Here is a 12168-nt window from a genome sequence, read left to right on the forward strand (position 1 = left end):
ATGTGGCTGAGAGCTATGCTAGGGATTCCAGGTGTGTTGTCTTATTTCATTTTCACAAAACCCCATTACATATTCATTTATTTACTAAAAATTTTTTTGAACACTTGCCATATACTGGATACTGTGTTAGGTGCTAGGGTTACAGTGATAAACAAAACAGTCTCTGTTCCCGAAGAGCTTAGGGTATAGTGGGAGAAATAGATGTTAACAAAGTAAAAATAACTGTTTAATGATGTGATAAATGACATAGAAGGTGTAACAGAATAATAAGATCTATTTTATTTTACTTTATTTTGTTTAGTTTTATTTATATGTTTTGAGACAGAGTCTCACTCTGTCACCCAGAGTGGAGTACATTGGCACGATTTCGGCTCACTGGAACCTCCACCTCCCGGGTTCAAGTGATTCTCCTGCCTCAGTCTCTCAAGTAGCTGGGATTTTAGGGGTGCACCATCACACCTGGCTAACTTTTTTGTATTTTTTAGTAAAGACAGGGTTTCACCAAGTTGGCCAGGCTGGTCTTGAACTCCTGACCTCAAGTGATCTCCCTACCTTGGCCTCCTAAAGTACTGGGATTACAGGCGTGAGCCACCACACCCGGCCTAGAAGATTCATTTTAGATAGAGTGGTCTGGGAAGGTTTCTCTTAGGAGGTGACATATTTAAATTAAGGCATAAAGAATAGGAGGACCCCAGCAGGCAGAGGAAAGGCCTGCAGGAAGATGTAAATAATTAACATAAAGAACTTTTCCTTTAATAGAGAAACTAAAAGAAGATCAGGGAGGTTACATAGAGAGTGTCAGAAGGGTAAAGCTAGCTGAGGCTGGAGGTGGGTCAGACCATCCGGGGCCATGGAAAATGTATTTCTTTCGAGTGCATTGGGAAGCCTTCAGGGTTTTAAGCAGGCAACTGAAGGATCCAATTTATATTAAAAACATTACTCTGGCAGTCTTGTGGAGAGGGGGTTAGAGAGGGACAAGAACAAAAGTGGGGAGAACTGTTCTGAGGTTAAGGTAGGATTCAGGTTAGAGGTGGTGATGGTGGGATACAGGATGGTGGTCAAGGAGTTGGGGGAGCAGTGGAAGGTCCAAAAAATATTTCTGAGGTAGAGTCCAAAGGGCGTGGTGACAAAGACGCTGGAGTCCAGGGATGACTTAGATTCTTGGCTCAAACAATGGAACTGATGTGATACCATCCTCTTCCTTTTTCAGTCTGGGAGACTAAGGCTCCAAGAGGTTAGGCACTATGTCCCAGGAGATGTGTCTAATAAACATTGTACAAGTTGAGCATCCCAAATCCAAAAATCCAATATCCAAAATGCTCCAAAATCTGAGATTTTGAGCCCCGCATTGACATGAATGAAACTCAAGGGAAATACTCATTGGAGCATTTTGGATTTCGGATTTTTGGATCTGGGATACTCAACCAGTAAATATAATGCAAATATTCCAAAATCTGAAAAAAATTTGAAATCTGAAACATTTCTAGTCCCAAGCATTTCAGACAAGGGATGCTCAACTTGTATCAGGATATGAGCAGGGCCCATCCAACTCCAGAGACTACACATGTAACCAACACATTGTATTATTTCTCAACAAGTCAATCCTACTGCTTTCTAAAGGGAGAGAAGTGGTTGTCTTCTGGATTATAAACTCTCTGTCAACCACAATTCCATTTGCTTAGTTATCAAAGAGAGAGTCAATGTGCTGGTGTGTTATCTTTAGCATGTTTTGGCCTGAAGTGGATTGGAAAATATTATTTGAATCACGTGCTGGAAATGATGTTATCCTTAGGTGTTTGACCCAGGTAAGCAGTTTTAAATCTGAAGGACAGGAGGTGATAATTCTATCCTAGATATTCAGATTCCTTTGCCAGGAACAATAGGAACCAAGCTTCCTGCTCTTCGTTCTCTCTCATGGGATCAGAAGATGTGTCATTCCTGAATTCCTTTGAGGCCTTTCAGCAACTTACACCACGTTGTCAAGGGCAGTTGCCCTGGAAAAAGTGGGTTTACTCTGTGGGAAAAAGAAGAAGATGAAGTAAGTTAATTGGAACTGGAACCTCAGCCCACCCCTCATAACTACAGAGGAGGATTGGAGACTACTGACAGGCATATAGTAGAGATATTGACAGCACAGGGCAGGATTAAATTAAAAAACATGTAATTTGAAAACTCAGTTATGCATGGTGACCCTAACACAAAATAACTTGTTGGATATGTTTTGGTGATGTCCCAAGACTTTCCGTATGCTGCTGGTGTTTGTGCATCTGTAAGATGACCCTTTTATTTTTACTTTATTTGCAAAATCATAGGTCTGTGGAGAGAGGCAAGAATATAAAGATGTGGAGCAATCATGGGTTTACCTCTTTGGAATGATTAACTGTGGAGTAAATTGTGACAGTAGCATTTTTTATAGGTGTCGAGATTTCCGTTTCCTGTAAAAAGAATTATACCAGTTTGACTTATACAGAGACAAAGAGATTAATGCATAGACATATTCTTAGGAAAGACTGTATGACAAAAAAGAGAATATGTCAAAGTTCTTCCAGAGGAAGGCCGGGGAATGTTTAGTGGAAGACCAAGCATCACTAGCTAACAAACCTGTGAGGGTTTAGTGGCATTTCCTGAGCCCCAAACAGAAGAGCAACACGGCAGCAAACCAGTGGGCTCAAGAGCCAGAGAAAGACAGCCTTGCTGTATGAAGGGAAGGAAGTATTCTTGTCCTTTGTCCACCTCTACTTTCCTTCCTCCATTTTTAAAGAAAGAACTTATATACCAGATAGTTATATTATACGTTTTGTCTCAAATTTTTACTAGCTATGACTGAAACTGCCCATTTTGCCTGCTCCATCTTTTGCTATAATTCTAACTGCCTGGTCATCCTGTCATTGGGGTCTCCTCAAGCATGGGGAATGGGTAGAATAGGAACACTTGGCCTTAAGGATGGCTCTGTGTGGAATGCACGTTACAGAAATAATAGCAGAAGTCCCTACGCCCCTCAAAGAACCTACTCAAAGATTTTGACACTTTAAATTAAAGAAGTATTTAGAGAATTATCAAGACCTCGACTGGGCACAATGGTTCATGCCTGTAATCCCAACACTTCGGGAGGATGAGGCAGGCAGATTACTTGAGTGCAGAAGTTTGAGACTAGCCTGGGCAACGTGGCGAAACCCTGTCTCTACAAAAAGTAGAAAATTTGTCCTGATGTGATGGTGCGCACCTGTAGTCTCAGCTACTTAGGAGGCCGAGGAAAAAGGATCACCTGAGCCTGAGGAGGTTAAGGATGCAGTGAACTGTGATTGTGCCACTGCACTCTCCAAAGCACATTTATTTTTTCTTTTTGCTAAACAGAAAGCTAACACATTTGTGGGAAATTAGTGTTTTGATTTGTCAGAGTGTGAGTTAACTTGTCTTCAAGAGGAATTTGCAAAGGCAATAGAAATGCCTGAGCAAGTGAGAGTACCCCTTCTTGCTCCCTGTCATCAAGGAGCATACTTTGCAAATATAGGTGAAGGGAATCCAAGATTTCTAGATAGATCATTGCTTACATCATTTGGAAAATACTAAGCTTTCCTGGCTTATTTTTCAGAAGACATGAAAACTGGCCTCTCAAAATGTATAGTATTATTTAGAGACGTGCCACCTGCAGGTCCTTTATTTAGGGGTGGTGGGGAGCTGCGGATGCATGACAGATGAGTTGCTGATGCTTGACCAAGGCCATCCTGTTATGTTGTAGATGAGAGGGGAGGAGTGAAACATTGCTCATGGTTTAGTGGCCTCTACTGTGCCCCCTTCCCCTCTTGAGAGACTATTTCTGAGCTCCCCTAAGACCCCTTCATCCACAGTGAGAAGTCAGTCCCCTGCTATGGAACTATGTCCATAGGAAACTTTCAAACTTAGTGGAACTCTGACCCATTCAGCAAGTATTTACTGATCATTAGGCTAGGATACAGGGCAAGAGAGAGGAAGACGTAATTTGTACTTTCAGTCAGCTTGTAATTAAGCTGAAGGGACAAGACTTACTGATGTATCAAGCAGTTGGAGAACGGTGTAAAGCAGGGTGTGAATAAACATGTCCTTAAGGGTGAGAACGGCAGACACCAGAGTGGTCTAGCACATAACTTTGCTGCCCCTGTTGCTGTGGCTGTCTTCTCCTCCCCTCAAAGGTCATTTGATCAGTCAGATGGTTATGGTGACAAGTTTGTGAACAATGGCTGTAAAACTGACAACACAATGGCGTATAAAGCTGAAAGGACTCACCCTGTTTGAATGAGTGACTGAAGCATACACAGTGTTGTTCACTGGAGAGACTGAAATATACTCTATGTTCCCCGCAGACTCTGCTGTTAACATAGGAAGGCACAGTGAATGGCAGAAGGACTCTGGAACTGCTCTCCCAGGACCTCGCCCTCCCCAGTGCACACTGTGTCCCCAGATAGGCAGGTGTTTGAAGCATCTGCTTTCCTGAGGGATCACTCATTCTTGACAGTCTTTGGAGTTCTGGGTGAACCTTCTCAGTCATGTGGTCTATTTCTGACCACATCTCTTGGGATAGGAGGTGGTGTTGAGGTCCCCTAAAGCTTCAGAGTCTCCCTCAGGCTTCACATGTGGGTCAGGAAGCTCCTGGGACCAAATAGCACTGCCTATGGAAGGGCTAAAGGCACCTTGTTGGGAAACATAAGGAGCCAGTTATTTCACAGACAGGATATTATTAAGCTTTTCAGAGGTCCCTATAGTGGATTTGATTATTTTGGAGATGAGGAACTGGAGGCTCAGAAAGCTTAACTGACTTGTGCAAAGCCATACAGGCAGTGATGAAACTGGAACTCAAATTCATGTCTTCCGACTTCAGACCTTATGCCGTTTCCTCTACAAGCGATGTCATGCATCACTCATGCGTGAAATGAGACCCAAAGCCAATCTTGAGTCCAGAGCCTGTGTTTGTGTTTCTATATCATGTTTTCTCTTTCCACTGTGTCTATCCATTGCCAAAACCCTGGCTCAACAGTAATGATGCAGTCAGACAGTTTGGTTTTGTGTCTTGAATACTTTAATCCTGCCTGTGCCCTGGACTTGCTGGGTGACGAGGGATGATCCCTTTCACTGGGACTTAGTGTCTCCATCAGCAGGGTGGTGAATGAACCTGATATCACCAAGAGAAACTGTCTGAGTGACTGGTTCACATGCCTGTGCCTGTGAACCATGTAGGACCCATGATTACAGGTCATCTCCCCTCACACCATGTGGTCTGAGTAATGACATTCTGACTCCTTCCTCTGTCATTATCCAGCCCTCTGCCATCCCCCTTTCTCTTCCATTTGGCTCTTCCCATCTGCTTTATGATGGAGAGTTAAGAGTCTGAATGCTCACCAGGGCCCTGTGTTCGCTGAGTAGACAAAGGTAGAGAATCTGAAAAATAAAACCAGAAAATTGAAATGTGTGACAGCAGTGGGAGAGGCATTTCACCCCCAACCCCATGAGTGTTGGGATGTGGTGGGAGGGGACCCAAAAGGAAGGGCAAGCAGCCCTGAGACAGGGTCCTACTTTTCCCTGTAGGATATTTCTCTGAGGATATTAGCAGGTGCAAGATCACACCCCAGGATCATCTCAGTGGACTAGCTGAGCTGGGGTTTGCAGCCTCCCTCCCTCCTCCTGTCCTCCACAAGAGATCCTTGGGAATCAGAGGCCCCAAACTCTCAATCCCTGGAACCCTGGAGAGGAGACAAGTAGGAAGAAAGGAAACCTGCCTCTTCTTTTCCTCAAAACAAGTAACAGCATTATGATGAAACCGGTGACTATGCATATCCCAAAAACCACAAACAGAATCATTTTGGTATCTGTATATTGAATTTTAACATCTGAAAAGAGAAAAAAGAAATGACATTTGAGACACATCAAGTGAGGCCCACTGTTCTTGGAGCCTTCATGGAGCCTCTTCTAGGCCATATTTGGGGGCTAGGTAGGTTTATTTATACCCAGAGGCTGTGGGGTGAGAGTCCTATGTGGCAGGCAGGGGAGGGTGGGGCCCAGTGGAGTTGTAGGGAGAAAGCAATCGTACCTTCCCAGGCCTTTGCTTTTGGGTTCTGAGTGGGTTGGAGGAGGGGTTGGGGAATGGAGAGGAAGGAAGGAGAGTCCTCTGGGAGTACTGGGAGATGCAGAGCTCCAGAGGGCATCTGTCCCCTCCCAGCAGCATTTTCTGCCTCCCACTGGGCCACAGTTTTGGAAATTATGTAGGATGTGAGGACGCGTTACACCCCACAGCTGCTCAAGGCTCTCAGACCTGAGGCAAGCTGTTACCTCCGCAGAGCTTCTGGGCAGAGACAGAGAAGGATAAATTGCTGACAGCATTCTCTGCTATGCAGGTGTAGTCCTGTTCACCGGAAATCCTGGGGTCCCAGGAGGTAGTGATGTTTGGCTCACTTGAAAGTGTGCTTCCCAAGGCCTCCCATCTGAATGAGACATTGTCATCTGCATCCTCCACAGAGCAGGTCAGATGGATCTCACAGGTCCTATTCTGAAAGAGCTGACTGTAATTGTTAACTTGTATGGTCCTCAGTTGTCCTGTTTGCAGAAAAATAAGATCCAGATTAAGGACAAATGTCTTGGCTCAGCCCCTTGTGAAAAATATCCTTCACCTCAATGTTTTGTATTTCACCTTTGCTGTATATATTATGGTCTGTAGACTCTGTAAAGGACTCTGCTTTTATTGCCCAATTGATGGTAGCAAGGTCTGGGATGACCAAATGATGCAGGACATCAGTATGGGACAGGATAGCCAGCAGAAGAAGTGGGAAGGCAGAGACTGAGGTTTCCATCAACTAGTTGGATAGTTTTGGGGTGGTCATTTTATATTTCTGGGCTCCAGTTTATCCCTGGGGTCCCTTATAGTACTTGCACTCTGCCCCTGTGTAAAGACAATTTGGAGACCAAGCTGAGAATTCTGAGGGCACCTCAGTGAGGTCAGAAGCCAAAAGACCAGGTGCAAGAGTCCTGTTTCCTCTGCTATCAGAATTACCTAACTGGGGTGGAAGATGGAAACATCACTTCCTTGGGAAATTTGAATCTATGGGGATCCTGGTTCTCACTGTATCTAAAGCTGGCTCCAATAGTGAGAAAGAGACTCAGATGTAGAAGGTCAGCAAGACAGAAAGGAAAATGCTGAGAACCAAAGAACTGGGGAAGGAAGAAGTGAAGAAGCTGAGAAAGCAAGCAGGCAATTCTGGGGAGCAAAGAAGTGCGGCATATCTAGGCATGTAAGATGACATGTGATGCAGATATTTCTGAGAGCAAAGACCGGGAAATACTGCCTAGTAAGATGTAACTGTGAACCAATGGGAACATGGGAGCAAAACAGAAAAGGCTACTAACTTAGCCTTGGCCTGAGGTTTGAAGTAAAGATGACCCAACCAGGAAGAGAATGACTCCAATTCTCTGATTAGAAGAGACCGAGTAGTGCTTTAAGCTTAGTTGAGTAGGGGTTGTGGAGTATCTGTACTGAAATCTTACCAGAACAGAGTTTTCATGTATGGGAAAAGTGTTGGATTTGGAGTCAGGAAGACCTGAATTAAGATCATGGCTTTGTAATTTACTGGCTACATGACCATGGACAAATTACTGCTATATCCAAGCCTCAGTTTCCTTATCTGTAAGACTAGGTAATAATACTCACTTCTCAGGTAATTTTGAGGAATAAATGAGACAGTGCCTGGTACAGGGATAGCAAATATTTGTCATGAAAGTCACATCTTCCTCATCCAATGTTGATGGCTGAACTAAAAAAAAAATCCATCTTGCTACCTTTTTCCACTTAATGAATATGTAAGGACATTTCCACATGTATGTAAGTGTGTAAGTATATCTCAAACTTGGTATAGTCTAAAGGACTCCTGTTTTTCTCTCCCAAACCTTCTCAACCTACAGTTTTCCCCACCTGACTTGTTGACAACTGCATCCTTCCTATCACTGAGGCCAAAACCCCTGGAGTTATTGCTGACTCATATCTTCATCTCATACTCCCACATCAGGAAATCCTGGTGGCTTTATCTTCAAAATATGTCCAAAATGCAACCACTGCTCACCATCTCCACTGCTACCACCCTGATCCAAGCTAGCATCAACTCTTGTATGGACTATTGCAATGGTCTCCTAATTGGGCCATTGGCTTCTACCCCTCTCCCTTGAACTCTATTCTCAACAGAGCAGCCAAAGAAATCCTTTAGACAAGTAAGTCAAATCATATTACTTGTTTGCAAAACCTTCTGATGGCTCTCAGTGTCACTGAGAGTAGAAGCCAAAGTCTTTGTGATGGCTCTCAGTCCTTATGCGATGTGGTCCCTGTTTCCTTTCTGGCCTCATTTCCTATTACCTACCCCTTAGTCTGCTCCTGGATGTTTGGCCTCCTTGGTGTTTCTTGAGTAGGCTAGGCACAGGGGATCTTGCTATCTATGCCAGATGGCGTGGTTTCCGGTTGTCTGCATGGCACACTTCCTCACTTCCAATTGGTCTTGGCTCAAATGTCATCTTTTCAATGAAGCTTGTTCTGATCACTCCTTTTAAAATTGTCCCCTGCTCCCTGGCACTCTTGATGCTTCTTATGCTGTTTTAATCTCTCCTTTGTTCATACCAATCAGGGCTTTGTTACATGCTATATCACTTGTTTATATGTTATGTGAATTGTTTGTTACCTGCCTCTACTTCCCTTCCAGAATGTCAGCTCCATGAGGACAGTGGTCTGTTTTGCTCACTGATGTATTCCAGGTGCTACAACAGTGCCTTAGACATTATCCATGTCTAACAAATATTGTTGACTCAATTAATAAACTTATCATGGCTTCAACATTTTCTTAACATTAAACTCTAGGCAGTTGTATTAGTTTGTTTTCACACTACTATAAAGATACTACCTGAGACTGGGTACTTTATAAACAAAAGGGGTTTAATTGACTCACAGTTCTACATGGATGGGGAGACCTCAGCAAAACTTACAATCATGACGGAAGGGCAAGGGGAAGCAAGTCGTGTCTTGCATGGCAGCAGGAGAGAGAGAGAAAGGGCAAGGAAGTGCCACACTTAAAACCATCAGCTTTCATGAGAGCTCACTATCATGAGAACAGCATGGGGGAAACCTCCCACATGATCAAATCAGCAACCATCAGGTCCCTCCCTTGACATGTAGGGTTTACAATTCGAGATGAGATTTCGGTGGGGACACAGAGCCAAATTATGTTAGCAGTCAGTCCTAATTAATTGATATTGGCCCATAAAATCAAATCTTTGCCATTCATATCCTGGCACATATCAAGAGATTGAGCAATGCTAAAAATCAAATCTATATAACTTATACCTTGAAATTCCTGACAGGGCACGGTGACTCAAGCCTGTAATCCTAGCACTTTGGGAGGCCGAGACGGGTGAATCACGAGGTCAGGAGATCGAGACCATCCTGGCTAACACGGTGAAACCCCGTCTCTACTAAAAAAATACAAAAAATTAGCCGGGCGTGGTGGGGGCACCTGTAGTCCCTGCTACTCGGGAGGCTGAGGCAGGAGAATGGCGTAAACCCGAGAGGTGGAGCTTGCAGTGAGCTGAGATCCGGCCACTGCACTCCAGCCTGGGCGACAGAGCGAGACTCCGTCTCAAAAAAAAAAAAAAAAAAAAAAAAAAGAAATTCCTTTGCACTGTCATAACACTACCTGGTATAGCTCACACAGTTCTTTGTGTATGTGCCTTTGAAGGAGATGGCACTCTAAAAATCCCTGAAAGAGATCAGTATTGAGCCTCAAGAGGGTGGTTGTTGCAAGATAAGTCATACTTGGTCTTCTCAACAATGTTAGAGGAACATTATCTCAGCAAACGTGATGAAGCCTGGTACCCATTTCAGGCTTTCCATTGGATGAGTCTCTCTTCTCTCCAGTATCCTACACTGCCTTGATAATTACTGGTCACCCAGGGTGATTCTGCCTGTAGTGGGTTGAATAATGACCTCACAAAAGATCTGTCTGTGTCCTAATTCCCAGAATCTGAATATTACCTTATTGGACAAAAGGGTCTTTGCAGATGGAATTAAGTTATATGAGATTATTCAGTATAATCTGGATAGTGCCCAAACCCAATGACAAGTGTTCTCATAAGAGAAAAGCAAGGGGATGTTTGAGACAGACAGAAGAGAAGGAGGCAACCTGACTATGGAGGTAGAGATTGGTGTGATGCAGCCACAAGCCAAAGAAAACCAAGGAGTGTTGACAGCAACCAGAAGATGGGACAGGCAAAGAGTAGGTTGCCCCCTACGGCCTCCAGAGGGAACACAGCCATGCCCACACTGTGATTTTGGACTTCTGGCCTCCAGAACTGTGAGAGAATATGAATTTGTTCCGCCACCTACTTTATGGTATTTCTATTTCAGCAGCCTCAGGAAAGTAATACATTGCCCCAGGGTGATTTTTCCCTTTTAGTTAGAATCGCTTGTGTAGAAGTTTTCCAGACATCACCTCTTTCCCATTACGTTTACCTGTTTGGTGTTCTATTCTTCAAGGACATACCATTGACTAATCTAACATGATAAACCTGCCAAATATTCAGGGGATACTAAAAGTTAACTTGTAATCTGTCTGTGGAGACATTTTATTTTAACAGTGCTTTTTTGAGTACCATGTCTTAACCCAAAGAACTCTGAGTGAATTTTAGACACTACAGGCCCTCAAGTGGATAAGAATTACAGAATTTCAGTGGTCTTTCATGTTTTCTGGCCTGATTGCCAATTTAATGCTTGAATCTCCTGCTAAGTCGTTATTCTAAAGCCATTAATGGCATCTCTGAATATCACTGGTTGCTAGAGAGGTATTTTTCTGATATTGACTCATAAGCAACCTCATTATAGTTTCCATAATTTTATGTTGATAACGTTTTCATTCTTTTTAATCTTGGGAAGGCAGATTGTTGACTGGTGATTAATATGAGCCATTGGGGGAAAATATTGTTAAAAATTAAATAAACTTGACAGAAAGGATGCTTCTCATTATCGGCCTATCTTTGCAGAGAACTTTCTAGGTAGACCACTGTTCTATACACAGATCACTCTACTGGGTCAGACTAGCCTTTGTGAAAAGGGAGGTGTTGTGGCAGGTAGTTATGTGGGAAGTGCTGCCATTACTATCTCTGTGACTTGTACGCAAATCACTGTGACTGAGGCTGTGCCTCAAGGGTATAAGATCTGTACCTACCTCATGGAGGCTTTGTGAGAATTACATGGCAAATACATGTAATGCACAAGGCAACACTATAATAAATATTTGATTTCCATTACTTCTGCTACATTTCCGGTTGAAGAAGACCATTTTACTGGAGTGAAGTAATTCTGAGCTGGGACACAAGACAGGCTCTGTCCTCAGCTCTGTCATTAACTGGCTTTGCAATGTCATTGTGTTGACACTGACTCAATGACTCTAAATGCCATATTCTTTACCATTAGGTGACAGTGCACATTTGAAGTCACAGGATTGAAATACATGTATATTTTTCAGTCCATATGGAATTAAACCCCATATTTTGACTCACTGAATATCCTCAGAGTGTAACTGGACAGCTTTGCAGAGGTCTCTGTGGTTATCTGGGCACTGTAAGAGCCTGTGTCTTCCATCTCCAGGTTGCTGAGTTTCAGGGAGTAGGACTGGGTGAAGTTCAGTCGCTTTCGCTGTTTAGGATGAGTCACGTGGATTTTTGGACTTTTGGTTTCAGAGGGTTCTATGAAGGCAAGAGATGTTCCATTGCAAAGCCAAGTGATGGACTCAATCATCTCTCCAGCAGGAAACTCCAGGGGAAGAATTACTGACTCCCCCAGAACCCCATTCACCATCAGTGGGGTTGAGCTGCTTTGTGAAACTAGATTCCCTGTAAACACAGAAGGAAAAGGTTTTACAAATGTTCCTGACAATCTCCCTGCCAAGTCCTGCACCCTTTCACCTAACTCTGCCAGTCTGTTAGAGCTCTCTGATACCAAAACTCAGAGATATGACAGAGTAAGAAAGCATAAGGAGATGGTTCTAAACGAATAATCACAGTCCCAGAGCTTCACCTCTAGCAAAATGTCAGCCACTCTTGGTTAGTAGGCAGCTAGTCTAGATGAAACTGGCTCAGTCCATGCTGGGTTCTACACTGGCTGGTCACTCC

The 12168-nt window shown here is 43.6% G+C and overlaps 1 protein-coding gene across 4 annotated transcripts in view; it reads right to left on the reverse strand.

The window, feature by feature from the left end:
- Positions 1-266: 266 nt before the first annotated feature.
- SLAMF6 (SLAM family member 6) overlaps positions 267-12168 on the reverse strand; it is a 34300-nt gene continuing 22398 nt past the window's right edge. The window contains exons 2-8 of one of the 4 annotated variants that reach the window (XM_025398599.1): positions 11557-11889; positions 6301-6564; positions 5751-5861; positions 5374-5412; positions 4264-4343; positions 2364-2435; positions 267-2014 (exon numbers count right to left, since the gene is read on the reverse strand). In XM_025398599.1, coding sequence (XP_025254384.1) covers positions 1967-2014; positions 2364-2435; positions 4264-4343; positions 5374-5412; positions 5751-5861; positions 6301-6564; positions 11557-11889 — 947 coding nt within the window. In that variant the 3' untranslated portion in view covers positions 267-1966. Of the gene's footprint in view, positions 2015-2363; positions 2436-4263; positions 4347-5373; positions 5413-5750; positions 5862-6300; positions 6565-11556; positions 11890-12168 lie in introns of all 4 variants that reach the window. The other 3 variants (XM_025398608.1, XM_025398592.1, XM_025398615.1) reach the window with 3 other exon arrangements.

The sequence above is a fragment of the Theropithecus gelada genome, chromosome 1, assembly GCF_003255815.1.
Source record: "Theropithecus gelada isolate Dixy chromosome 1, Tgel_1.0, whole genome shotgun sequence".
NCBI lineage: Eukaryota > Metazoa > Chordata > Mammalia > Primates > Cercopithecidae > Theropithecus > Theropithecus gelada.